Below are 27,280 nucleotides of genomic sequence, written 5' to 3'. Positions count from 1 at the left end.
TGTTCGGCACACCGGCCACTGGAGGGCAGTGCGACCACGTGCATCGCGCCCCTGCCCGGTTGCAGGCGGGAGCAGCCTTCGGAGGCCTTCCGGGAGACTGCAGGGGCGGCTTCAGGCAAGAGACAAGAAGTAGGAATCGCGGCCCAGGCTGCGGTCTCGGCTCACAGGGCCTCCAGACGTTCTCAGAGGCCGAAGGGGCCCGGCTGGAGCGCACCCCCGGCCCGGGTATCGCCGAGGGTGGGTGGGGGGCCTCCCTGCCTCCCTGCCTCGCCCCATCCAAGGCCAGGCCTGCTGCCTGGAAGGTTGGGAGTTTGGCTCGCTTGGGGCCTGGAAAGTTCAGCGGCCCCGAAAGTGCGGGCCGCGCAGGGGAGGAGGCGCCGTCCGGCCGCTGAGGGCAGAGCGCCCGCCCGGGGAGGGCGGCGGGACCTTGACTGCCTCCCCGGAGGCAAAGGGCAGCCTCCCGCGTGACCCCTCAGAAGTGCAAAACAAGGCGGCCATCTTGGCGGCGCCTTAACCCCCTCGTGGCCGCGGCGCCCGCCCAGCGCGGCGGCGAGGGCACCTTGAGGGTTGGAAGCTGCGATGCCACGGGGGACAGAGCGGGAATTTCCAAGACCTAGAAGAAAACCTTAGATCCTGGCAACTCCCCCCGGGGTGGTGGTGGTCTTTGGAAACCCCATCCCATATCCTATATAGCATCAGGAGCCCGAGCCTTTGTAAGTGAAGTGGATTTGTTAAAGTCACTCCTTCCTTCTTTGCCCCTTATTCCAGGATCAGAAAGCTAGAGGCAGCGAACAGGCACCAAACGTTGCTCCTGGTGGTGGTCGTCTTCAGGTGTCTGGGACGAGCCCAGCGTCTGTCCGCGCCCCCCACCTCCCCCTAGACAAGTGTATTTCACAGCATAAACAGCAGCTTCTTCACACGCAGGCCCGTCTCCAAGCCAAGCCAGGGACTCGCAGCTGAAGCGGAATTGAAGTGGCTTGCTCCTTTGACCTCCTCTCCACCGTGAGGACTTTAGCCGCCTTTCTGAATGCCATTTGAAGAACCATAGGCCCTCCAGCCTCCACCAGTCCCATGGTCTTGTATCGGACCTGGTTCACAGATTGATATTGTCTGTCATTTGAGTACTTTTCAGCTCTTCGCATATCCTTTCTTCTTAATAGCATCGGTTCTTCAAGATCCAGCTTAAATATAAGCTCCATCAGGAAACTATCCTCCATTTCCCCCCTCATTTCCAGCAGAGCCTGTCTTTTCCCTCCCTGCCCACCTGTTGGTTCCACTGGCCTCTGCTGTAGGAGCTCCTGTTTTCCTCTCTCCTCTCTGAACTGTGGGCACCGGGAGGGTAGGGACTGTGTGACAGTGGTCTTTGCACCCCACTTGGTCCCTCCCATATGTAGGTCATACAGGAAAGGGTTATTCCAAGAGTCAAGAGATTATTGAATGGTTTTGGTGTTGTAAACGAATTTAACAAATATTTTGAACCTTGAGCAAAGGAACATGTAGTGGGTTTTATTAAGCCCTGTGATGGAATCCTTTTGTGTTTAATTGCTTTGTTATTTTTAGTGGAAACACCAAAGTGCCATAGGAAAAAAAACCCCATGGGTCCTAGCTGACCAAGAGGACTAACTAACCACTGAGCTCCGAGTGTTCTTGTTGCTTCCTCTGTGTGGCCTTGGGGTTGGAGCCTGTGACATGTGAAGGCTGGCCCCAAGGACCAGCAAAGGAAAGTCTGTGTGTCTGATTGGGCTTGAGGCTGTGATTTCAGGCTGCCATCTCAAGATGAGACAGAAAAGAAAGTGCCTTGACAGTCTTGGAGAAGGTCAAAGCTAAAGGAAGAATCTTTGCTTTTTTCCTTTTAAAAGAAAAAGCCCAAGTGCCCCCACGAAAGACTCCAGAAAACCCCTTTCATGCCTCACCCACAGATAATTTGCTGAACATTCATTCAGGGGAAAACAAAGAGGTGGTTTTGTTTATTTATTTAAGAGGAAAAATAAATGAGCTGTGACAAAACAATTTGAAACCAGGCCCCTCCGAGACCTGGGCTTTCACTTCCTTGATGGGAAGTAAAACAGAGAATCGAATCCCCCTCCAAATAAAAGTGAAGTTAATAATCAGACAGCTCGGGCCCTGGCCACATCCTGTGTCAGCTCCCTCCCTCCCTTGGCTCACTGTTTATAGCTGTAGAGCCGCCCTCTGGAGCCCAGAGTCGACTTAACTCTTTCGTCTCCATCCCAAGGAAGCCCAACCCTGCTCTGAGGCTGGTAGGTTCCTCACACCCTCTGTGCAGGCCTGGCCTCCGCAAGGCTGGCTCTCCCCAGGTTTGCCCACGTGGGCCCGTCCTCCAGAGGGCTGCCAGCCTGCCTTTCAGCCTCTGGCTGATGAGTTTAACAAGCCCAGCTTCAATGTGAGTGATGTATTCTGCTTGTCCTGCACAAAACCCAAAGTGGGCACAGGCGGGCTGCACTGGGTAAGCTGGCTGCACTGAGCTCAGGTGCTCAGAGCTCCAGAAGCTCCCTGTGAGAGGAGCTTCCCTTTCTTAAGACACTAAACCCACTCCTGCTCCGGACTCAGGGCCTGTGCCTCCACAGCTTGGTGGTCTCTGTGAATGCATCCTGCTAGGAAGAAGCACAGACCTTTGGGGCTTCTGGCTTGTGCAGAGAGCAGTGCTGTGCATGTCTCTGAGTTATTTTCTATGAAAACTTCAAGCTTTCTTGTTGTAGGCAATGACCCAACAGAGTCACTGTTACTCTTTTTACAGACCGGGAGACTAAGGTGCAGAGGCTAAGTACCTTGCCCTCTGTTACAGAGCTGGTAAACAGCAGAGGCAGGATATGAACCCAGGCACTGAAGCTCTGAAGGGCTCAAACAGAGGCTGCTCTCTTCTCTGGAGCCAGGGGGCTTTCTGAGTAATCCCATGAATGCGTTTCTAAGATCTCAAACTCCAAGGAGCTTTGGAAAACATTCAGACCTTCCTGGGGTCTCCTTTCTGCTTCCTTATTGGGATGAAGGCACAGAAAATGCGGGGGGTCCCATGGACAGCGGAAGGAGAGGATGTGGAGCATGTTGGGATGGGACAGACCTTTCATCTGCTTGGCAGGAGGTTCTAGAGCAAGAATCCAAAGACTTGGTGTGGCTGCTCTCTCAGCCCCCAGCCTACCTTCTGGTTTTATTGCCTGCCATGTCCCTGCCAGTTCTGTAGCCTGTGGGTCCCTCACCAACACTCTCTTCTGGCTGAAGCTTGTCTTGCAGGAAGCTACTCACCAGTTGCCTGGGGGCAAATGGCAAAGACTCAAGAGCTGGCGGTGTGGGCCATCTTGCATCCCTGGGATTTCCTCCTCTGCATGCCCGGGCTACTTAGATTTGTCTTGGAAGTGTGTCTGTTGCCAGGTCACCTTTGGTGGGTCCCTCCGATGCCTGGAGGGTGTGTTAGGCTGGCCCCTGGTGTCTGGAGGCCATCATGCCTGCTCCAGAAGCTCCCTGTGGGGGCGCCACTGAGCACAGAGCAGGTGTCTGTCTGTGCAGCCCTTGTCCCCCTCTTTGAGAGTGAGCTGATCTGCCAAAGATCTGTTTTCTTAGGATGCATTTCTCCATTCAAAGCCACAGCCCAGAGTGGGTAGTGCCCTATTTTTCATTTTCTAACTCATTCTTCATCTAGAGAGAAAACTCTGGGGGCTCCGTTCCTGTTCTTCCCAGGGGTGCACGGCAGGGGTGGCTCCTCTGGGGAGGGAGGAGGCCAGCAGTGGCTGCTGTGTGACACCCAAGGGGGCCGACACTCGGCAGGACGCCCGGCCCCCAGTGCTCTCACAGAATGTGTGCCTTGACTCACACTTAACCTATATGTTTAAGTGGAGCACCTACATATGAGAGTGCCCACCACGGGATAGCCCCCGTGGTCCTGACAGGCTGAAGGTCAACATCTGCCAAAACCCCCTCAATCAGACCCAGTCTTTATCAGTGCTAGGGCACTTTAGGACCATTCATTTCATTTACCCCACACCCTGGGAAGTGGGGTACGTGTGATTCTTCCCACTTTCCAGTTGAAGAAAGTGAGGTCGGAATACTTGTCCGCTCTGCTATCATGGCTGTCTGCTAAAAAATAATCTTCACTGAGTTCAAAAGGAGTGCACAGGGACAATAATGAATGTTTTCTTCTCCAGGCTCAGAGGTCCTTGAGAGGCAGGACAGCACTCTGTCTTCAGCATGTTTGGGGCACTTTCCTCATCCCCGGGTGGTGGTCTCCCTGTCTGTTCTCCAGCCCTTCCCAGCTCCTGGCAGGCCTCCCCACAGCCTTATCTCTTGTCCAAGAGCACATGTCCTTAGGAAGTAAATATCGTGTGGCAAGAACCAGCAAGATGAGAATCCCTCATTGCACATTTTTCCCAGCTTTTATGAACTTAAAACATTATGCAAAATTTCAAACATATAAAGCAGCAGAGTGGTATGCTGAACACCCATGTACCCAACCACCAACATCACCAACTCCTAGCCAAGTCTGTCCATTTATGTCACCATCTGCCTCTCCACATCCCATATAATTTATAAATAAGTCCAATGTATCAGGTCATATCACTTCATCTTTTAGTATTTCAGTATGTATCTCTTAAAAAAAAAACTCATTACACTTACATTGTTCTTCATTTAAAAATAATAACTGCCTAAATATTAGCAAGATTTATCTGCTCTTCACTTTTCTAGAACATTTTTTGAACTTTTTGCCCTTCTACTTAAAGAAAAAAAAAAAAGAAACATGTATTTCTCAGCATTGGGTCATATCCTGATGATGGCTCCTAAAAGGATAGATTTCTGAATCTAGGCAGAAACACCCAGTTATTAATTCTCTGAGGCCAGCGATCATTTCTAAAGCTTGTTCCCACTACTGCCCTCTGCTTGGCCAGGGCTGTGCACGTAAGTGGGGGCCAGGCCAGTGTGAGCTTCAGTTAAAGATGAACACAGGGAGGGTGGGGATGTGGCGCGTTGAGCTAATGCGGGGGGACTGGAGAGCAGCCCCTGTGTCCTCCCACCCACACTCTGAGTGGCTGTCCTTGGCTTTCCATGCAGTGCTCCACCCGCCAGCTGCCGGGGCCTCCTAGGGGACCCTCTTCTCTCTCTCGCTCCAGATACTTGACTATTTTCCAGTGACTCCGTGGAACCCCACTTTGTGGGGCCTCCAGCCGTCTTGGTTTTGCCAATTTGCTGCTTAACATACAGCAACAGTTGACAGGGTGGTTTCATGGTGGTTTCATGCCAAGCGCTTTGCTCATCTGTCCTCACGGCAGTGCCAGAAGATGGGTATTGCTGTCACTGCCATTTCACAGCCGATAAGACTAGGGGAGGGCAGGTATGTGCCTTGCTGGCCGAGGAAGTGGCTGTGCCAGGATTTGAACATGGTCCCTCTGAATGTTGAGCGCTCTCCATCGCAACACTGGTTCTCAAACGTTAAGCCTCGTTTAGCAGACTTCTAGGCAACTTGGTCTAGGACGAGGCTCTTACCCTTCTGAGGACAAATCTCGACAAGTTGGGATCTGCAGTCACCATGCACTTTTCCTTGCAATGTTCACATCTTCCAGAACACATATAGCATGACTTATTATTACACACGCCCTTATTAGGAGATTAGCTCAGTTGAATGGAATACATTTTAGGTCATTCAGCTTCTAATTTCCTGGTTTGTCTTTTTCATGGTTAAATAATAGTTTGAGTCATAGATTACAGGACTGAGACAGGTGTGAAGGTTAGGAGGGATGGGAAGAAGCTGGGTTGAGTAAGCCTACAACCCAGACATTATCCTTTCTGTACATTTTGTCACATCTCTCAGTGTTTGATAGTCTGAAAAATGGGACTTTTGGAACATACGGAATCAGGGTCGAATACTTAAGAAATCTTGGAGGGAGAAGGGCTACTGCAGGCACAGTGTCCTTTACCCCAGGCAATCAGAGTTCAGCCTGTGTGGCTTCCCCTTGGCTGAACTTTGTAGGAGCAGTTTTAGGTGGCCTGGTGAGGCTCAGTCCCAATCCACTGCAAGCCTGTCTCACCCACCGCGGACAGCCTGGGCGTGAAAGCTGGGCACTAAACTAAATTCAGTCACATTCTTGATTTTGCCTTAGTTTGCTTAAGCTTTTTCCCAACTCCTGCTGCTCTAGAGAAATGGAAGAGTGGGCAGAGGTGGGTTTGATTAATTAAGGGACATGGAACAACCAAAGCAGACACAGAGGAGAGGTGCACTGGTGGACTCACAGGAGAAAGAGAAGCAACCGAAAGCTGAATCATGAGGCCAAACACAAAAGGAGAGGAAGCAGTGTTTGCTGGACGTGTTCATGGGGTTTATGGACACTAGGCAGTGAGGCTGAACTTCCAGAAGCTGTCTGCCCACCATGGCAATGAGGAAGCTGGGGTTATCATTAGGTCTCCTTGGGAATGTCTAGAGAGGAATCAAATCATCTACACTGTTTCCAAAAGTTGCGTTTGTTGGGGCTCCTCCAGCTTTGGCCTCAGTTCGGTATGTCAATCTTCCACGAACTCCTGCTCTTCTAGGAATCGTGTGCTGGTGGGTTGGGTTTGCCCGGGTGCACAGAGAGGTGGGTGCCTGGAAGATGCAAAGCTGTAACCCAGCTCCATCATATGCTTCTGCTCAGATTCTCCGCTGAGTCCTCCTTCCACTGTGGAGGTACCACAGAGGAAGCCTCCAAAATTTGCAGTGAACTAGACAGGCTTTCAGCCCTGCTCCAGGAAGATCAGCCCTCACTCTGCAAGAGACCACCAGTGGGAGTGAGTTGGGAGAACTGTAGGAAAAACATGGGCAAGAAGGAAAGCTTGCTTTTCTAGGACTGTCCTTGTTCAGTGTTTGGAAGAGTCTGTAATCCATAAAAAACATTAAGGCTCAGAACATTCCTGAGTGTGGTTGGTTGAGGGTCAAAACAGTTGTTTTAAATCCACTGCTGCCTCTTTTTCTCTCCTGGGTCTGTGTTTTTTGTTTTTCTGGTGGTGTTTGCTCTCACATTCTTCTCTCTCTTCAGAATATTCACATCTCCCCCACCCCACCCCCTTCTTTTTCATTCTCAATTCCCCTTCCCACCCCACTCTGCCTTCACATAATTTTTCTTTTCTTTTGGCCTTCCTTGTTCTACATCTGGATTCCCGGATGGTTTATTTTGTCTGTTTCCTGATTTTCCCTCCTCTCCCATTTTTTACAGTTTTGTTGTTGTTGATGTTCTTGTTTCTCTTCCTTCAGCTTCAGTTCTTCCCCCCAAAGCTTTCCTTGGGCCACACAGGCTTTTATTCTTGTTCATCTGTTTAAGCCGTGCTGGCAAGGAGGAGGCCACAGCCGGCAGGCAGGGCCACGGTGGCAGAAGAGGACCTGGGAGTCTGAAGATTCTCCCCCAGCTCGGGTGTCCTTGGAAGAAGGGCTTCCTTCTGGAGACGGGGCTGGGCCTCTGCTGCTCTCCCCCTGTGGGGCTGGACGTCGCCTGCCAGCCCCCGGCTGAAGGTTGGGGGCAGATGGTGTTTCCTCCACGGTGTGTGGGCCAGGGCCCCATCTCACAGGGCAGCGATGGAATCAGCCCTTCTTGGTGGACAGGTGGAAGACTCATCAGGTTCCACCCAGAAAGGCTGAGGCTCGGGGGAGGTGCCCCAGAGGGGAATGTATCACTTGCAAAGCTCTGTGCTGTGGGTGGGAGGACCTGCTGCGTGGGGGCTGCCTCTTAGGGGGAGTCTAGGTACCCTGTTACCCTGGGTCCCTGGCCAAAGCCGGCCTGAGCATCTGGAGCTGCCTGCGGGGAGACTGAGGCAGTTCTCTGGTGGAAAGTCCTTCCTTCCCACTCCCCCCCACCCCGGCCAGTGGGCGTTTTGAGAGCCCAGGAAGAATGCAAGAAGAGGCTGATCACTGTGAGGTGTCTTTAAAGGCTCTTGGCCACTGGGAGCCACACAGAGCCCATCTGTGGGAGGCCCTGAGGGTCCGGTCTGGTACCGAGAGAAGCAGGTGGCACTTCTCGATGGGTGAGGTGGCAGAGAAATCCTAGAAGTCACAGCCGCACTCCTCCTTGTCTGGAGTTGGGGGCTGGGGCGGGGGGCGGTGAGGAGTGGCCGGCCCCTGCTCCCCAGCTGTCTGCGGCGAGTCAACTGGAGTCCATCTGGCTGTCTTCCCCGGCCCAGGCTGGCGTCCCACCCTGGGCCATCAGTGCTGCTGGGTGCTGGCTGAGTCCTCGGCGGGGGGCAGACGCATCAGTGTTCTGCCTGGGGCACCACGGCAGCTGGGTTGCACCCTGGGGTGAAGGGGCCCGAGAGCACCAGGTGCTCTGGTGCGCTGCCTACCCTGAGGCCCTGTGGCGATGGCGGCCACTTGCTTCCTTGGAAGTGCCGTCAGGGCCCCTCGCCTTCTCCTCCCCCTGCTCACTTTCCGGGTCCCATCTATCCTCCTCCCTTATCAGTGCACAAGGTTCGCTGCCACTTTAGGAAAGACGGTTGATCATATGGAAGCTTGAGAGAAATGTTCACTTGTTTTATATTTTGCTTCTTTTCATTTGCTTATGTTTTCTAAGCCTCCAGTCCTAGAGTCCAACTCTTGGGTCTAGCTAGAGCCTGACAGGCTGCAGTCCATGGGGTCTCGAAGAGTTGGGCACGACTGAGCGACTTCACTTTCACTTTTCACTTTCATGCATCGGAGAAGGAAATGGCAACCCACTCCAGTGTTCTTGCCTGGAGAATCCCAGGGAAGGGGGGAGCCTGGTGGGCTGCCGTCTATGGGGTTGCACAGAGTTGGACACGACTGAAGCGACTTAACAGCAGCAGCAGCATCCCTCAAGACCCTGGAACCATGAGTCCCAGGAGCTGCCCACCAACCCCCCCGCCCCAAGGCCCTGACTCCTGGGCCCCATGGACTTGGTTCATCTCTGGTTCAAGGCAGAGCCTCCCTCCTCCCCGGCATAGAGGGTCAACCTAGACAGGAGGGTTGGTGAGGCGACAGATGATGAATTTTCTTCCAAGTTCTCCCTTTCACTCTGGGGGAGGACCCGGCCTCTTTGATGTAGGAATTTGGGTGGGGATTAGGATCCGGCAGCCTCTTGCCCTTCCCACCTGAGCCCAAAGCACACGCTTGTTCAACCTGCGGTGTCAGTGCCGCCTCGTTCCTGCCACCTCCCTCTGCTTTCCCCCTTCCCACGCACCACGTTGTATAAATATTTACACCCCCGGGCTGGCAGGAATCTTTCTCCAGCTGCTTCCCCGGTCTCTGGGAGAGCTTGTTCTCTTACTGAACAGCTGCACCAGATCTGGTTGCCTTTGGTCAGACAAGGGCAGGCCCTGGTTTGGGGGCCTTGTGGGCCCCCTCTGGCGTGGAGGGTGCAGTTGGCGGGAGAAACTCAACTGTAAAGAAGTCACAGGCTGTGGCAAAGGTCCATGCTCTCCTCTGCCGGCTGCCTCCGTGGCGACCCTCCAAGAGCTGTCTGATCCCTGCTCTGGCTGGGGTCGTGGGTCCTGCTTCTCCAAGAAACAGCTCCCCAGGGTGGGGTCTGCCCCTCTCTGGGCTGGGTGTGCTGGAGAGGGCTGGAGAGCAATGCTGAAGCAAGCTGGCTGGTGCTAGGACAAAACAGGAACTTAAGTGTACTTACAAGCACTTTACAGTTTGCAAGTCTGTGCTATAACCTTGATCCTCCCCCTGAAGCAGATTCCCCGGCTTAGTGCTGGAGGATCTTCATACTGGGACTTCTCCCCATCTCCTGCCCCAGGCCACCTTACTTCCCACCAATAATACCTGGGGGCTGGGGAGTAGAGGGGACAGATGCCTCTTCTCCTATCTTCCTTGGTGACCTAGGAAGCAGGAGTCTGCCAGAGAATCAAGCTGCCATTTGTTGGGTTCCCACGGGCCGGGCGCTGTGCGAGGTACTTCCCCATGGTTTCATGTAATTATTCAAGCCTTAAGCCAGCAGATTTTTTAGCTTCCGTGTGTGTGTGTTTCTTGTTCCTGCCCTCAGACAGCCATGGCCGCGTGGCAGTGAGCTCCCAGACACAGTGCCCTGTCTTCCTCTGGCGCTTTCTCAGGTCCTGGGGAGTCTCCAGGGGCCAGCCAGAGGACACTCGTCTCTCGCCGACAGCGAGGGCAGGTCACCTGCTGCAGCCTCCCTCCTGCACCTTGCTTTCCCCACACTTGTGGGAGGTAATTAACCTGTTCCCCATAGAGCATTCTAAACGCAGTGCAACAACAGGCTTTAAAAAGCAACAGCGTGGTGTCATCTAACTCCTTTTTCTATGTATGGGGGGGAGGTGGTGTGTGTGACAGAAGAGACTGTTCAGGTATCAGGTACGAAGAAGCATATGTGCTGAGGGAGCCTGAGGAGAAAGAAGATGGGGATAAAAAGGCCTGGATCTCACCAAGGGGTCGAGCCACTGGGAAGGCGGGTGTGTGAATGGGTAGGGGTTCCTGATGGGGGCCAGAGACAGAAGCCCCAGGCTCCTCCTACACTCATACTTGTGCCAGAAAGCAAACAGGTAGATTTGGTCTGTTTCTCTCTCTGAGCTCAGACTCCTCCTGGGCCTGAGAGGAAAGCTGCTGTCAAAAGGTAAAAGGCCTGGCCTAGCCCTTGCTACCCAGCAGGCAGCGAGCCATCCCAAGGTGAGGCAGGGGAGGGGTGGGCTGGGCACAGGGGAGGAAAGTAGGAAACCACAGCTCAGAGCTGCGCAGCTGGGAGATATTCCTGTTGCTGCCTGCCTTCCCACCCCCCAAAGGTACAACAAAACCCAAATAAAAGTCTGACCCGGCAGATATTAATACTCCAGAGCCAGGGCTGGTGTGCAAGCAGCCGCCCCCCTCTTCCCCCTTCTGTTTCTATAAGCGGCTGAAATAAATTTAGCGAAACAACCCCACCCGTCTGAGGGCCTAAGATTTCAGAGCAGTGGGACACTTTCCCCTGAAAGCCCCTGTTTTTCAGAGCTGAGAGCTTTTTGTTTAAAATTCCCTTTGAAAATGGAATGTGTTCGATCTAAAATAATTATTTTACTGCAGTCATCTATTCCTCATAGATAAATACTCGGACATAGTATGGCTTGCTAGAAAGCCGATCTACAGATGCTGTACAGCTTAAAATAGTCAACTCGACGGGGCCACTGCCTGGTTGGATCTGTTGGGATATTGACTGTAACGTTATTCTTCGCTATGTTATTCATGTGTTCAGCCAAGTCCCTCTGTTGTCTGTCACAGCACAATAGTTATGGCTGGCTAAGTTACCAAAGTAGAGAATTACTTATTTAAGACCTACTGTGTGCTAGGCACTGGGCCAGGTGCTGGCAGTTGAGTTGAGAGCAGAAAGAGCCTGCTTATGGAGCAAACATGCTGGTGGGAAGAGAGAAGTCAAAAAGTAAGATGACTACAAAAGCCTGGCAACTAATATCGTACTTAATAGTGAAAGATTAAACACCTTCCCTTAAGAATGGGGTCAAGATGAGCATGTCCAGTCTCACCACACCTATTCAATACCATAGCACAAGTCCTAGACAGGGCAATAGCACAGAAAAAAGAGATATAATGCATATAATTGGAAAGGAAGAAGTCTAACTATTTCCATTCAAAGACAACATAATTTTCTATATTTAAAAAAAAATCCAAAACAAAACTCAAGGAATTCACCAAAAAACCGTCTTAAAACTAAAGGAGGACTTCCCTGGTGGTCCAGTGGAGAAGAATCTGCCTGCCAATGAAGGGGATGGGTTCGATCCCTGGTCTGGGAAGACCCCACTTACCCTCAGAGCAACTTGGACCATGTGCTGCAATGACTGAGCCCATGTCCTACAACTACTGAAGCCTGTTTGCCCCTAGAGCGTGTGCTCCGCAACAAGAGAAGCCACCGCGATAAGAAGCCTACGCACCGCAAGGAAGAGTAGCCTGCATTTGCTGCAAGTAGAGAAAGCCCACACAAAGCAATGAAGACCCAGCACAGCCAATAAAATTAATTAAAAGAAAAAAAAAGAAAACTAAAATGACTTTCGCAAGGTCATAGGATGCAAGATCAATATACAAAAGTCAACTGTATTTCTATAAAATAGTAATGAGAAATTGAAAACAAATTAAGAAAAAAATTATAGTTGGCCCCTGAACAACACTGGTTTGAACTGCACAAGTCCACTTATTTTTTTCAAAAGTAAATGCAACAGTACTACATGACACAAGGTTGGTTAAATCCGCAGATGCAGAGCTGTGGATGTGAGAAACTGCACATATTCTTGAGGGCCAACTATAAGTTCTACATGGAATTTTGCCTGTGAGAAAGGTTGGTGCCCCCAACTCTTGCACTGTTCAAGGATCAACTATAGTTCTCCCCCCAAAAGGGAAATATTAGATATAAATCTAACAAAATATACATAAGATCTTGTGTTAAAAACTACAAAACACTGATTAAAGATATTGAAGAAGACCTAAATAAATAGACATAGCATGTTCATGAATTAAAAGACATACTAGTAAAGCAGATATAGTTCTTCCTGAAATTGACCTATAGACTTAATACAATTCCAATATAAAATCCCAGTAGAATTTTTTTTCTTATGTAGTTACAGACAAGCTGAATCTGAAATTTATATGAAAAGGCAGCAAAAGAACTAGAACAGCTAAAACAATTTGGAAAATTAAGAATAAAGTTAGAAGAATTATACAACCTGATTTTAAGACTTATTACTGGGCTTTCCAGGTGGCACAGTGGTAAAGAATCTGCTTGCCAATGCAGGAGATGCAAGAAAGGTGGGTTTGATTCCTGGGTCAGGAGGATTCCCTGGTGTAGGAAATGGCAACCCTCTCCAGTATTCTTGCCTGAAAAATTCCATGGACAGAGGAGCCTGGTGAGCTACAGTCCAGGGGGTCATAAAGAGTTAAACAGGACTGAACACAGACACAAAGTTACAACAATCAAGGCTGTGGAATTGGCAAAGGAATGAAACACACAGATCAACAGAACAGAATAAAAAGCAATTCAGTAGAAAAATTCAATACATTACAAAACATAAATACAAAATGATTTTTTGTATACAAAAAATATACAATCATAATACAAAAATGATACTCTTTTCAATAAAGAATGTTGTGATTAGACTTCCAGAGGCAAAAAAAAAAAAAAAATTAACCTCAACCTAAATCTATTTTACATAAAAATTAACACCAAATGGATCTCAGTGTAAAACATACAACTATAAAATTATTAGAATAAAATAGAAAATTTAATGACCTAAGTCTAGGTAAAGAGTCTTTAGACGGGTCACCAAAAAGCATGATTCATAAAACATAAAACTGGTAAGTTAGACACCATCAAAATTTAAAACTTTTGCTCTGTGAAAGATACTTTGTTCAGAGAATGAAAAGGTAAGATACAGACTGCAGAAAATATTTGCAAATCACTTATTTGACAAAGCCTATATTCAGAATATCTAAAGAACTCTCAAAACTCAACAGTAAGAAAACAAACAACCCGATTAAAAACAGGTGAAAGAGTTGAACAGACGGTTCATCAAAGAGGGCATACAGGTGGCAAATAAGCCTATGAAACGTTGTTTAAAATCATTACCTGTTGGAGAAATGTAAATTAAAACCACAATAAGATACCACTACACAACTGTTAGAGGGATTAAAATAAAAAATACTGACGATTATGAATGCTGCTAAGGACTGTAGCCCCCCAGGCTCCTCTGTCCATGGAATTTTCCAGGCAAGAATACTGGAGTGGTTGCCATTTCCTACTCTAGGGGATCTTCCCGACACAGGGATCAAACCCACATCTCTTGCGTCTCCTGAACTGGCAGGCAGATTCTTTACCACTGAGCTACCTGGAAACTCATATATTGCTGTGGGAGATGCATAATGGTATAGTGAAAGAAAGTGAAGTTGCTCAGTCGTGTCCGTGACCCCATGGACTGTAGCCTTCCAGGCTCCTTTGTCCATGGGATTTTCCAGGCAAGAATATTGGAGTGGGTTGCCATTTCCTTCTCTAGCAAAATGGTATACTCACTCTCAAATAAGGTTTGCCTTTTTTTTTTTTTTTTAAAACTTTAACATACACTTACTATGTGATCCAGTAATCCCACTCCTACTTATTTACCCTCAAGAAATAAGAACTTATGTTCACACAAAAATCTATACACAGTGTTTACTGCAGCTCTATTTACAATGGCCCCAAACTGGAAATAATCCAGTGACTTTTAACAGGTGAATAAACCAATGGTGGTAGACCCATATAGTGAAATACCATTCTTCATTTAAAAGGAATGAACTATTGATACATGCAACAACATGGATAAGTCTCAAAGGCAATATGCTCTGTGAAATCATATTGACTGTATGATTCCAGTTATATGGCATTCTAGAAAAGACGAAATGACACTATAGACAGCAGATCAGTGCTTGCCAGAGGAAGGGATGGGGGAGGGTCTGACCACAAAGAAGAGGGCAGGCAACCCACTCCAGTATTCTTGCCTAGAGGATCCCATGGACAGAGGAGCCTGGTGGGGTGGCAGTTAGACACAACTGAAGCGACTTAGCACAGCACATCTGACCACAAAGTTTTTGGGGGATAATGGAACTGTTCTGTTTCCCAATTGAAGCAGTAGCTACATAAACATACTCACACTTTAAAATCCATAGAATTGTATACCGAATAAAGGTCAATTTTGCTACATTTTAAATTACATAGTAAAGTTACAGGAATGTACAAATACAAATTGAAACAACTTTGGAGGACACGAATATTCCTTGAAGAAAGAAGAGAGAAGACAGACACATTGCCTTGATACGGGGAGAGGGTGCCAAGAATGGTTGAGGAAGTGATGCTTGAGCTGGGTTCTAAAGAGTGATTGAGAATTTACTTGGGTCAAAGGAAGGTCAATTCAGATAGAAGAAATTGAACATGTCAAGGCCCTGGGGCAGGAGGAAGGATGGCTCATTTTCATCTGAGACAGACTAGAGCACAGGGAGCGCCTTGGAGGGGTGGGAGAGATGGTGGTGGGGAGGGGCAGGAGCATGAAAGTCAAGAACTGAGCAGTAAAAGAGTCTGATTATGCTAGATTATGGGTTTGGTTTTTACTCTACAAGGGATGGGTAGTGAAGGGTTTGAGGCAATTATATAACACAAGATCCTGAAGAAGGGAATGGCTACCCACTCTAGTATTCGTGTCTGGGAAATCCCATGGACAAAGGAGCCTGGCTGGCCACAGTCCATGGGGTCTCACAGAGTCGGACAGGACTGAGCAACTAACACACACAAAACACAAGATCAGATCTAGGTTTTGCAAAAAAATTACTTGGGGTGCCCAAAGGAGAGGATTTGGGGAGCACACAGGAATCTTAGAGTTGGAAAGGACCTCTCAAACAGGATTTCTCAGTGTTGGTACTATTGACATTTTGGGCCAGATAATTTTTTGTTGGGGGGGGGCGGGGCGCGTGGCCAGAGCTTGGCCTGTGCATTGCAGGACAGTCAGTAGCATCCTTGGTCTCAACCTACCAGATTCCGGAAGCACTGACCTTCCCTCCTCCAGCTGTGACAGCCAAAAAACTTCTCCAGACATTGCCAAATATTCACTGCAGGTGTAACAACCCTGGTTGAGAACCACCGTTCTAAAACAACCAAATTCAATATTTCTGGCTTCACAATAGAATCGTCTAGGGACCTTAGAAAATACAAATACTGGCCTTCACCCCAGACCAACTGAAGCAGATTCTTTGGAGGTGGGGTGGGGCCTGACGCCCAGCATTATTTTAAAAGCTTCCCAGATGATTGTGCTCAGAGTGATGTTTGGGTACCACAGCCTAGTCCCCACTCTCCATCTCTATCTCAGAAGACTGAGCCCAGACTAGAGAAATGACCCCCTGAAACGGAGGCAGAGTAGCTCCAGAATCCCTTACTCCTGGACCAGTGCTCATTCCGTTGAACCCTGTTGCCTCTTAACAGCTGCACAGAATATGCCCTGGGCAAACTGCAGAAGCCCAGCCTCCCTGAATTACCAGCGCTGGCTTTCTGAACATTCCAGTGTTAAGGCTGTCATCCCCTCTTCCTGCAAAGCCCAGGCCCTCCCTCCCTTCCTGCCACCCCTGGAACCTCTTCCCCTTCCTTCTTCTACTCCTGCTGCTAGATTCATGGTGGCCAAAGAGTCTGAATGGGCTCAACAGCAAGGGTCGGGTGCAAAGTGAAAACATTTACTGACCACCTACACAGGATCTATTCACGAATTGCCAGTAATAGAGAAGTCCTGGCCCTTAGGAGTTCAGCCTAGTGGGGAGTAAACAGGTAATTTCCATAAAATGCTGCAGGCTACAACAGCACCACTAGGAAAGAGGTATTTTGCCTGCTGGGGAGCTGCCTGAAATCCCAGCAAAAGGAAGCCCCAGGGAGGGGTATGCAGCAACCATCAGCAACTGTTAGCAGCTTGGAGTGGCTGAAGGGGAAATGGCTCTCAAGGGTTAGGACTGTCGGAAAAGGGCTACACCTTCCTGACCACCCCAGAGGCGAAGGGACCTGCTCGAGGTTGTCCAACTGGTAACCAGCTGGCAGAGTTGGGCTTCCTATCAAAGTCTAGGTGGCTCAAAACTCATGGGCTACCCTGTGTCTCTAGGCAGGTGACCCAGGCAAGGAAAGAGGGGTTATATAGCTGTGGGTTAGCCTGGGAACTTAATGGAATGATGGGACATTTCTGCAGGAAAAGTGTTAAAACAATTGACTCAAGAAGTAGGTTTAGATATCCCGCTGCCAGGCAATGAGACTCCCCAAGGCTGTGGTAGCCCTGGGGTTGGATTCCCAGTCCTACCAGGAAGTGGTGGGCTCCCTGAGCTGTACCCCACAGGTTCCCAACACTGTGCAGAGTTGCATTTACAGCAGACCCTCAAGTGCCCTCTCTTGAAGCCTCTGCCTGGTTCATAGGATACTGGCAGCTGAGCTGTGGCCACTAAGCACTGAGGTTGCTTGAGGATATTGAAAGCAAGAAGAGTCTGGCTTTTATTGGATATCAACAGGGCCGAGTGATCTAGTTTTGAGAAATACCTGTGACAACAACCCAGTATTTTTCAGTTGGGCAGCAGATCCTGATCACCTCATCCTGACTCACCTTGCTCTTTCCCAGGCTCTGGGGCCAGTGCTCTCTGCCCCTTTCCAGGCATCTAAGACTGCTTTGTCCAGGCCTGGGCCTGGGCAGGAGGTTGGGAGGGAGGTCAGAGAGTGATCCAGATCAAAGCTGTCAGCTGATCATTTTATGGAAGAATCTATATTGAAGAATCCTTTGCAAAGTGAATACTTCCTGAATTTGTTTTATGCTTTAGCAAGACACCAAGAATGGTTTAATTTACACACAGTGGCTGGACATACACAAGGGTTCAGCTAGGCATGAGACTAGACACTTTACCTTGCCAATTTAAGGCGGAATTGTTATCCCTACTTTAGAGGCTTTGGTCAGTGTCTTGAAAAAAGGTTAAGAAGTGGCAGAGCCAAGATTTGGATTCCAAACTGCCCCAACTTCAAAGCCCTGGACCACTGATTCTTACACCTTGGTGTCTGAGTCACTAACATGAAATTTACAAAGAATGCAGATTCCTGGTCCCATCCCAGAGTAATTGATTCAGTGGGCCTGGAACCAAGGCAGGGGAACCTGCATTCCACACGCGAATCTGAACCAGATAACTCTGCAACAGCACTTGTCCCTTCCTCCCTTTCTCTCTAATCCAGGAACCTAGCTGTTGTCCTAGGGTCTCAGCTAGCAGAGGTTACGAGGGAAGCGCGGGGTCTGATCTGAGACTTTGGGCTTTTTTTTTTTTTTTGCAAATGACTTGAAGCTGGGGAAGAAGCACAACATCGCAGCAGCCCGTCGCCCCACACTCTCACCTGCCTCGAGGTGCGCCCAAACTGGCCGAAGGAGTTTGTCCGTCGCGCTTCCCTAATTCTGAGGACTTTCACTTTCCTCTTTTCGTAAAACCTAAAACCCCCAAGCCGAAAATACCTGGCTAGCCCCTCCTCGCTTAGGCGACCGGCTCCGTGTGAGCGGGGAGGGCCCGGATGTCAGGCCCGGGACGGCAAACCTGGCCCGTCGCCTCCCGGTCGGAAAAGGTAGTGCAGGTGACTGGGCGGCGGCTCTGGGCCGGGCGCGGGCTAGGAACCCGAGTGCTGAGCGCAGGCGGCGGCGGAGGTCCGCGCACACCTCCCGTCCGGCTTCCGGCCCGGGTAGCTGCCGTTCCCCCCACACCCAGCACCTGCCGAGCACGTACGGGGCGCAGGGTCGAGGGGGCGCGCAGGCCGGCTCTGTCCCTCCTCCGCCCGGCGGGACGCTGCTCCCCGGTCCGCCGCGGCGCGGATGCCAGGTCAGCGAAGGGTTAAGGAGGCCGGCTCCCTCACCCTTGGAAAGTCCCCGAAATGACGTTGCAACCCGACAATTAAAAAAAAGAGTTTAATTATAGAGACAGGCTCTGGGAGTTGGAACAAACCCGGTCGGTCGGTGGGGCCGGTAAACAACTCCGGAGCGAGCGGGCCGGGCTGGACGCCGCCCGCGGAGCCCGCGCCCCTGGGAGCGGGGGAGGGGAGCGCCCTCCAGGAGTTGGGAACCGAAGGAAATTCGAGGAATCGGCCTTCTTTTGGCAGGGTTGTGGGGGGGCGCAGTGGAAGACTTTTTAGCTAGCCCGCGGTGCCAAGGCCCCGTCATGGTGCGGCGGGTCCCGCAGTCGCGGGGGTTGGGGGGGGTAAGAGGCGCCACCTGGAGAGGGGGACCCTGGGTGCGGGTCGGGACTGGCCCTGGGCCCCGCCCGCTCCGGGCCCCTTCCCCCAGGCTTTCCACCCCCGCTTCTCCGTCCCCCCCAGCAGAGCTTCGCGAACCCTCCAGATTAAAAGACCAATGGGCCTTTTTTTTTTTTTTCTTGCGGGGAGAGTGGGGGTATAAAAAACTGAAATAGCTTCACATCAGGACGCAGACTAACCTTGTGGTTTTAACGCGCACCCTATTCTGTCCTGAAATCTGGAACTCATTACCTCATCACTAAGAAACTGCACGAAACCGCTCCCCCCCGCCCCCTCCTCGAAGTTGGGACGAGAGGGAGCAAACAGCCCTTTAAGAAAGAAACCTACATTTGAATGATTTAAATTAAGGTGGATGGAAGTTATTCCCCCTTCTGGCGCTTGCCAGATTTCAAGAAAAGCTGAAAAATGGGAGCAGGGGGAGGGAAGCAACAGGCAAAAGAAGACACCAAAAGAAGAAAAGCAAGGGGGCAGCGGCCAGGTTAAAAATGGGGGCCATTAATTTAAGTCACAGGGGACAAATAAAAGCAGACCGGACTGGGGATCCCATACATTGCACATACATTGGTTCATGGCTGCAGCAAAGGTGGTGTGTTTCATGAAGATGAAAACAAAACAAAACAAAACAAAACCTAACAGGTTCCTAAAACAGTTGTGATTTGGAAGGTTTCCGGGTTTGCTCGGAGGCTGACAAGAAATGCAGTAAAAATATGTGTGTGTTGGTGGCGGCGGCGAGAGTGCGACTCCAGCGCTCTGCTCCGCCCGCCCGGACCTTTTCAAAGAAACGTGCTCGTAATGGGGTGACCTAATTACATCGCAATGGAACCCGCTCTTAGCCACTCGGCGCACGGGGTTTCATAACAGACCCGGCGGCCTCGAGTGCTGGGAAGAAACGTGCGAGGGCTGAGGAGGCGGCCGGGCACGCGGGGAAACAGGAAAGAAACGCAGCCCCGCGGTTTCCACCTCGGTCTGTGGGGGGACACATTCACAGCTTTTTATTTGGGTGGGTAGAGGGGTGTCCGAACAAACAGTAAATAAATATATACTTTCCAGCTTTCAGAAGAGTAATTGCCAACTCGAGGCCTTTCGGTTTCGAGGATCCCATGCCCCCCTCCCCCCATCCCGCCAAAACAGCGCAGTGTGACAAGCCATATGTTCCATTCCCGTGAGGGCGGGGGAGAAGCAACAGTAAGTGTCGCCTCCCCCCATTTTAGTATCTTCATTCTTACCAAAGTAACTTTTTTTTCATGGTTCTAGCGTCTGTGGTGTGTATACGTGTTGCTTAGGGAGTTTCGGGCGCAGCCCGTGGTTCAGAGCGCGGGGCAAGTTGTGCGTTGCTGGGTGATTTCTTTTTGGGGGTGGGCAGAAGGGCGTTCGTGAGGATTCAGGTTTGTTTTAGAAAAATATTTAAAGATTGCTGCGTGCAATAAATACCACTCCCAGGCCTGTGAAAACAAACAATCCGCCCGGGCGGGGGTCTTTTTCGCGGAGCACCCCCCGCCCCCGCGCCCCGGCCCAGACTTGGAGAGTGTCCGCTGCACAGCGAGAGCCAGTGTAGACGCGAGCGGCGCGCGAAATCGCTTGGTGCTCGCCCTCGCCAGGCCCAGTCCTCCAGGGTGTGTGTGTGTTTGGGGGGGGGGGCCTCCTTAATCCTTCTCCCTCACCCCCGCCCCTGAAGAAACAAAACCCTAGACTTGAACGCTCTGTGCTCCCCTTATTTCCAGTTTCCTCTCCCCGTGGGGTTTGCGGAGGGGAACCGAGGGCTGAAGAGATCCCGGGAAAAGAGTGAAGTTGTGCGGGAACTTGGAGAAGTTTCATGGGAGATCGGCACAAGATGGAAACCGGGCGCTTAGGACGGGCTTCTTTCTGCTCCCGCTTGCAAAAAGAGAAAGTCGAGCCCGCCTTCCTGCCCGACCAAAAAAAAAAAAAAAACAAAAAAAACAACACAACAACAAGAACCCCGAAGAGTGTGGAATGAGTGATGTCACAGAGCAGCGCTCGCAGGCTGACAAAAGGGGGGCGCCCCTTCCCCACCCCCCGCGCCGCGCGCGGCCCCAAAAAGGGGCGCCGGCAGCCCGGGGTAGACAGGCGAGCGGACTCGAAACTTTTCCTCTTTAAGAAAAAAAAAAGTTGTGCGCGGCTCGCAGTGGGGTTTTTTTTTTCCCCTCTTCGCCTTCTTTCCTCGTCTCCCCTCCCCCTTCTTCCTTTTGAAAGTTTCTTTCTTTTTTTTTTTTTTCCCCCGAGTTTGACCGCATGGCTGATTCAACTCCAGTGTCAATCAACTTTTTTTTCCTCCTCTTCCTCATTTAAATAAGTTTAAAGCTCCTCCTCCCCCTCCGGCCCACCAAATCTGAAACTTATATAAATTGGGCTTCGCGCGCCGCAGCCCGGGAGAGTCAGAAAGGCGAGGGGCGCCGGGAGCAGGCGTGTGGGACTCCTGACCGGAGAGCCGGAGGCTGCGCCTTCCCCGCACCGGGACCTTCGCTACACACCAGACCCTCGTCCCTGCCCCGCGCGAGCGCCCAAGATGACCACCACCCTCGTGTCTGCCACCATCTTCGACTTGAGCGAAGTTTTATGCAAGGTAAAGTGGGGCGCAGCGCTTGCTTTTCAAAGTCTTTTTTCTTTTATCCTCAAAAAGAATCTCCAAAAGTTTAGGTCTGGACAGGCAGGGGTGGGGGAGAGAAAGAGAGGCGAGACGGTTGTTTTTTCCGCCTCATTTTTCTCCCCAGTTTGAAGGAATTTGGTTTTCTCCTCCCCACCCTTTGCGTTTCAACTGTTCCTGGCGGGCATTACCTGGGAATCCAGAGACCAGAGTTTTAGGGTGCGCAGTGTGCGTAGGGGCTGCCCTGGGCAATGTTTGGGATTGGGGCAATTTTTCGGTGATTCTTTTCGTCCGTGACGTGCCGCTCTTGGGCCCGGCTTCGCTAGTCCGTTCCGTTTCGGGTGTCGCCGCTCCTGGGAGGGAGTTCGAGTCTCTCCAGCCACTTTGCCGGACTGCAGGTCGGGAGGTGCGGGTCCCTCGGGAAGGAGAATCTCGGGATGACGTTTTGCTGGGTGATTTCCCCCTCTGTTCTGGAGAGGCTGGGGATCTGCGAGAAAAAGGCCAAGAGTTGTGATTCAAAGGATGTTGTCAAACGAGTTGGCACTGGGACTTCAGTTCGCCCCAGCTCGACAGGCTTCCTCTTGTGATAGCCGATCGTGCTGCAAACTTTGGGGGTAAAAGTGGCACTCGGGTTCACCCGCTTTCCTCCTTTCCTAGAGAAGGAGACTCGTGGATATGGACGGAATGGGGGGGGGGTGCGGTGGGGGAGACACAACGATAAAATGCCCGTCTGAGCTCTAGGGTCTTGGCGAGGAAGGATTTAATGAGGGCCTCCTTAAGTCGTGTAGCTTGCCAGCCGGTGTGGAAAAAGGCGAGTTTTAAATCAGAAATATTTATTCCAAAAGTGCAGCTTAAGGGTATATACCAGAAGCCTGTGGATGTTAAATTTTTTTTTCGCCCCCTCTCCCCAGTTTGAAAGAGAAGAAGCTGCTTGGCTACTTTTAATTGCTAAAGTGTTTTGCCTTCTTTTAAACACGTCGAGTCATGTTGCTGTCTTTTCCTAGCTTGCTTCTCCAGTCGGTGCAGCTGCCAGGGCCCCAGGGCTGCAGGGTTGGGGTGCAGGGACACCCTGGAGCTGAAGAGCAACATCAAAAAGTTTGAATTTCAGTTTCCTTCCCTCCCTGTGCTTTTCCAAACTTCAGTTGCCCTGACGGCTGCCTGAGCTAGCCGGCACTTCTTCCTTCTTTTCGCGGCTCTCAGGCTCTTTGATCTATTTCTCTTTCTCTTGCTCCCTCCCCCCTCAGGACGTTTTAAATGAACCTCATTGTTGGGGACTGGCTCTCCACTCGGTTCCTGTAATCCGCTCCAGGGGGTGGTTGCTGTTACAGATTCCCGATCCCCCGCAGCTGATCCTAAGGGGCCACCTTTAGAATTTGCACAATGACACCCACATGGGCCGGGAAGCCAACTCCCAGGTCCCCTGCTCACACCCTTTCCAAATCTTGGGTACAGGTTGGGCAGGTGAATTGAGTCCCATTGAAACAGAGACCTGCCTGTGGTGCCTCTGCGCCCCCCCCCCCCCCCCCACGTCCATTATTGACTGGGAGGAGGCTGGGGGGATTTGGTGCTTTCCTTTTCCTTCCCACCTGCAGCTTTGCGTTAAAGATTAAACACTGGCGCTCTTATCCAAGCCTGCTCTTGCAGCCAGGAGACTAACTGCAAAGGCATCCTCTCAGCGGAGGGGGTGGGGTGCGCAGTGAATGGTGGGAGAGATCATTGTAGAAGGCTCGCCTTCTGGGACCATGGGAGTTTTGTATTCAGGGATCACATCCCTCTCCCCATTACCTACCCCGCCCCCCCATTAGGGATTTCTCCTCTAGCCCCTCCCTCTCCCCTCTCAGCCGCTAGGTAAAGTGAAGGCAGTCTGAAAACCTGTTGCCAAAGCAATAGATCGCTTCTGAAGGAGGAAGTTGAGAGTCTTCGGCCAGGCTGTGTGTTTGTGTGTATGTGTGTGTGTGTGTGTGTGGGGGGGGGGTGTATGTGTGGGGCGGGGATAGTCAGTTAAGCAGGGACTGATTGAAAGGAGGCCTAGCCCATAGTCTCCTGCGGTTTACCTTTTTTTGTTAGGAGGGTGGGAAATGAGTTTGTGAGTTGTGTGAGATATTTTGAACTGAGGACGGTGAAGTTGGATTTTCTGGATGAAAGTGGTAGCTTTAGGGACAGGATATGACAGTGCATTCCAGGGATCCAGGGATTGGCGTGGAGTAGGTGCATGTGTAAAACAATTTCTCACACAGGCCAGGATTTTTGTGGTTTCTTCTGCCTGGGACCAAAGTAAACCCTCTTGGCTGGTGGAATGGGAGAAAGAGGAGGAGGGGGCTTGCCAGGGCAGAGGTGGGGATGATGAGTTCCTCTGAGAGAGGGAGCATTTCTGATTGTGGAGGGGGCTGCCCTTAGCGGGTACCCTTCTTGGGCCTGGTGGATGGCCTTTGCTGCTAACCCCAGTCTCTCTCCTCTCTTTCCCCTCCAGGGTAACAAGATGCTCAACTATAGTACTCCCAGTGCCGGGGGTTGCCTGCTGGACAGGAAGGCAGTGGGCACCCCTGCCGGTGGGGGCTTCCCCCGGAGGCACTCGGTCACTCTGCCCAGCTCCAAATTCCACCAGAACCAGCTCCTCAGTAGCCTCAAGGGTGAGCCAGCCCCAGCTCTGAGCTCTCGGGACAGCCGCTTCCGAGACCGCTCTTTCTCAGAAGGGGGCGAGCGGCTGCTGCCCCCCCAGAAGCAGCCGGGAAGCGGCCAGGTCAACTCCAGCCGCTACAAGACGGAGCTGTGCCGCCCCTTCGAGGAGAACGGAGCCTGTAAGTACGGCGACAAGTGCCAGTTCGCCCACGGCATCCACGAGCTCCGAAGCCTGACCCGCCACCCCAAGTACAAGACGGAGCTGTGCCGCACCTTCCACACCATCGGCTTCTGCCCCTACGGGCCCCGCTGCCACTTCATCCACAACGCCGAGGAGCGCCGTGCCCTGGCCGGGGCCCGGGACCTCTCTGCTGACCGTCCCCGCCTCCAGCATAGCTTTAGCTTTGCTGGGTTTCCCAGTGCCGCCGCCACCGCCGCTGCCACGGGGCTGCTGGACAGCCCCACATCCATCACCCCACCCCCCATCCTGAGCGCCGATGACCTCCTGGGCTCACCCACCCTCCCCGATGGCACCAATAACCCCTTCGCCTTCTCCAGCCAGGAGCTGGCGAGCCTCTTTGCCCCTAGCATGGGGCTGCCCGGGGGTGGCTCCCCGACCACCTTCCTCTTCCGGCCCATGTCTGAGTCCCCTCACATGTTTGACTCTCCCCCCAGCCCTCAGGATTCTCTCTCGGACCAGGAGGGCTACCTGAGCAGCTCCAGCAGCAGCCACAGTGGCTCAGACTCCCCTACTTTGGACAACTCAAGACGCCTGCCCATTTTCAGCAGACTTTCCATCTCAGATGACTAAACCAGGGTAGGGAGGGACCCCCCTGCCCACTCCCCTCCCCCACCCCCCATCCCCTCCCCACATCCCCTCCCCTTACTCCCTCCCCATCTGATTCCTGACAAACCCCTACATTAACAAGGTTAAGCTCAACCCCTTTCCCCCAGAACCTTGGAACGCCCCTCCCTCTCCCCTCTTTACACCCCACCCCCCAACATAAGGACAAGTCAGTTTGTCAGTAGCTCCCTCTGGCTTGAACCCCCTCGATTTTTATAGCCCACTTAACCATGCATAACAGACAAGTCCCATATTTGTCAGTAGATGCCTTTTTTTTTTTTTCCACCCCCCCTGGCTTAAGCCTTAAGTGCCAAATCACAAAAGAAAAAGCAGTAACAGTTTACAGAAGCAACTTAGTGCCTTGTAATCTAACTTTGTCACTGTGACTACATTACCTCTTCAGCGCCAGAGGGCACCCGTGAGCCTCCCCAGAGCCTCTGCCCCGGGGAGGGGGAGGTGGGGGGGCATGTAGAAACAGCAGCTCCCTCCACTGGCAACACAATTGCACCTTTCCTTAATTTCAATCTCCCACACACTTCCTCTCTCCCTCTCCCTGGTAGCCCCCACACCCCCCTCGGGAGAGTTGTTGCCAGACTTGGGTTTTTGGGGAAACCTGTCTTGACATTCAAAACCTTTTTTCTTCCCGACCTGAACCTCTGTTGACTAATCTTGCCTGGGTTCGTGTAGGTCTGCAGGAAGGAAGACTGCAAAAGCGGATGAAGATTGTGACATAAGTGGGACTTTGTGATTTAATTTTTTTCTTTTTTAAGTGGGGAGGAAGGGGAAGCTAGATGGACTATGAGAGACTTGATTTTGGTGCTAAAGTTCCCCAGTTCATATGTGACATCTTAAAAAATAACAACAAAAAGAGAGAAAAGCTTAAAAAAAAAACATGTAAGGGGTGAGCAGTTAATGGTATTCATTCCACATACAATATCTGTGTAAAACGATTTCCTGTAGAAGTAGCTTTAATGGTTTTTGCTCTAGAATACCGTAGGTCTATCCTTAGAGCACTCACGCCATGCTTTTTTCCCTGGGTTTTAAACTTCATATAACTTTCAGAAATTGGAGAGCAAAAATTTTGCTTGTCACTGCACATCAATATAAAAAAGCTTATTTAACTTATCAAAACGTATTTATTGCCAAACTATGCTTTTTTTTTGTTAATTTTGTTCATATTTATCGGGATGACAAATCCATAGAATATATTCTTTTATGTTAAATTATGATCTTCATATTAATCTTAAAATTTTGTGACGTGTCTTTTTCCTTTTTTTCCACAGTTTTAATATATTATTCTTCAACGACATTTTTTGTAACTTTACACTTTTTTTGGTTATTTTATTTTAAAAAAATGAAAAATTAATTTAAAAAAATGCAAAAAACTGTTGGATTATTTATTTTAGAAATTTCCCCCCTTTGTGTTGGACTGCAAATTGAGTTTCTTTCTCTTTTGGCCTTTCACAACTAGGACTGAGAATGTATGTAAAAGTTCTGTGACAGTACAGAAGGAAGACAACTTCTTATGTATAGCTTCTAAAAGGGAAAAAAAAAAAAAAAGAAACCCTTTGACTTCCACGTGCCCATCTCAAGACATTCCGATTGCAGATTTGAGGTTCTGGATTCCAGGTTTTGGAGTTTTCCAATGTTAATACAAACAGAACTGGCACACCACACATTAAGATGAATGTAATTATTATTCCTCTTGCTGGTCACTACCGTCGCTTTCTATTTCTCTTTCTTTGTGTGAATTTATTTAAAAAAAAACTTTTTGTAACGACTATTTGCAGTTTAAAAATCAATAAACCCATTTTTTTTCAAGAAACATTGATGGTGAAGCTGGTTTTGCTTGCTTTGGTTTTACTGTGCCTTGTAGGCTTGTCCTTTGTAGATGAGGTAGGTGCTAGGAAGGGGAGGAGGGGGGAAGGGCACTGGTTGATTTCTTCTAGTCTCTAACAGCTAAACCAGTGGCTGGTTCCTTTTGTTGAGGTTGAAAGTCTGCTGAGCTTAGAGGGGATGGTGTGGGGTTGATTGCAAAGCAGCCTGTGTTTGTATTAACCTGCCCAGATGGTGGTGGTTGACAAGGGGCCAGCCTTATCCACCCTGTAGCCTCGAAGGTTCTTTTGGAGACCTGAGGCATGGGGGCTTCCAGTCTTCCTTGCTTAGTCTGTGGTCCTAATGTTTGGGGTGCTGAAATGATAAGAGGGGGATGTAGCACATGGCACTCCAGCAAACCTGGATTTGTTCTTTTATTTGGGTGCTTCCAGCCTTTTTTTGTTTTTGGCTGTGCCACCTGGCACATGCAATCTTAGTTCCTAGACTAGGGGTCAGACCCACACCCACGCATTGGGAGTGTGGAGTCCTAATCACTGGACAGCCAGGAATTTCCTCTAGGCTTGTTTTCCCTGCAGGAGATGGACCTGAGGCCCTAGCCTCTTAACCCCTGTCTGGGGTGGGTATGATGAACCACTGTAGACTCAT

At 50.7% G+C, this 27,280-nt stretch overlaps 1 protein-coding gene and 1 long non-coding RNA gene across 2 annotated transcripts; both read left to right on the top strand.

Moving 5' to 3' along the window:
• Nucleotides 1–70: 70 nt before the first annotated feature.
• Nucleotides 71–1,062, top strand: LOC129621718 (uncharacterized). The gene is made up of 2 exons (XR_008699645.1): nt 71–237; nt 769–1,062. It is a non-coding gene; the product is annotated as an uncharacterized LOC129621718 (long non-coding RNA).
• Nucleotides 1,063–21,028: 19,966 nt separating this feature from the next.
• Nucleotides 21,029–26,624, top strand: ZFP36L1 (ZFP36 ring finger protein like 1). The gene is made up of 3 exons (XM_055538430.1): nt 21,029–21,315; nt 23,807–24,772; nt 25,487–26,624. Exons 1-2 carry the CDS (start codon nt 21,259–21,261, stop codon nt 24,764–24,766), a joined length of 1,017 nt encoding a protein of 338 aa, XP_055394405.1. The 5' UTR covers nt 21,029–21,258; the 3' UTR covers nt 24,767–24,772; nt 25,487–26,624.
• The last annotated feature ends 656 nt before the right edge of the window (nt 26,625–27,280 follow it).

The sequence above is a fragment of the Bubalus kerabau genome, chromosome 10 (genome assembly GCF_029407905.1).
Source record: "Bubalus kerabau isolate K-KA32 ecotype Philippines breed swamp buffalo chromosome 10, PCC_UOA_SB_1v2, whole genome shotgun sequence".
Taxonomy (NCBI): domain Eukaryota; kingdom Metazoa; phylum Chordata; class Mammalia; order Artiodactyla; family Bovidae; genus Bubalus; species Bubalus kerabau.
The sequence above is the reverse complement of the archived record's forward strand: the minus strand, read 5'-3'. Positions and strand labels throughout refer to the sequence as shown.

What these genes read in the sequence shown, in the direction of transcription:
- ZFP36L1 (XM_055538430.1), top strand. Translation starts at nt 21,259, where the DNA reads ATGACCACCACCCTCGTGTCTGCCACCATCTTCGACTTGAGCGAAGTT. An exon ending in TGAGCGAAGTTTTATGCAAG is followed by an intron (nt 21,316 to 23,806) that starts GTAAAGTGGGGC and finishes TTTCCCCTCCAG; the next exon opens with GGTAACAAGATGCTCAACTA.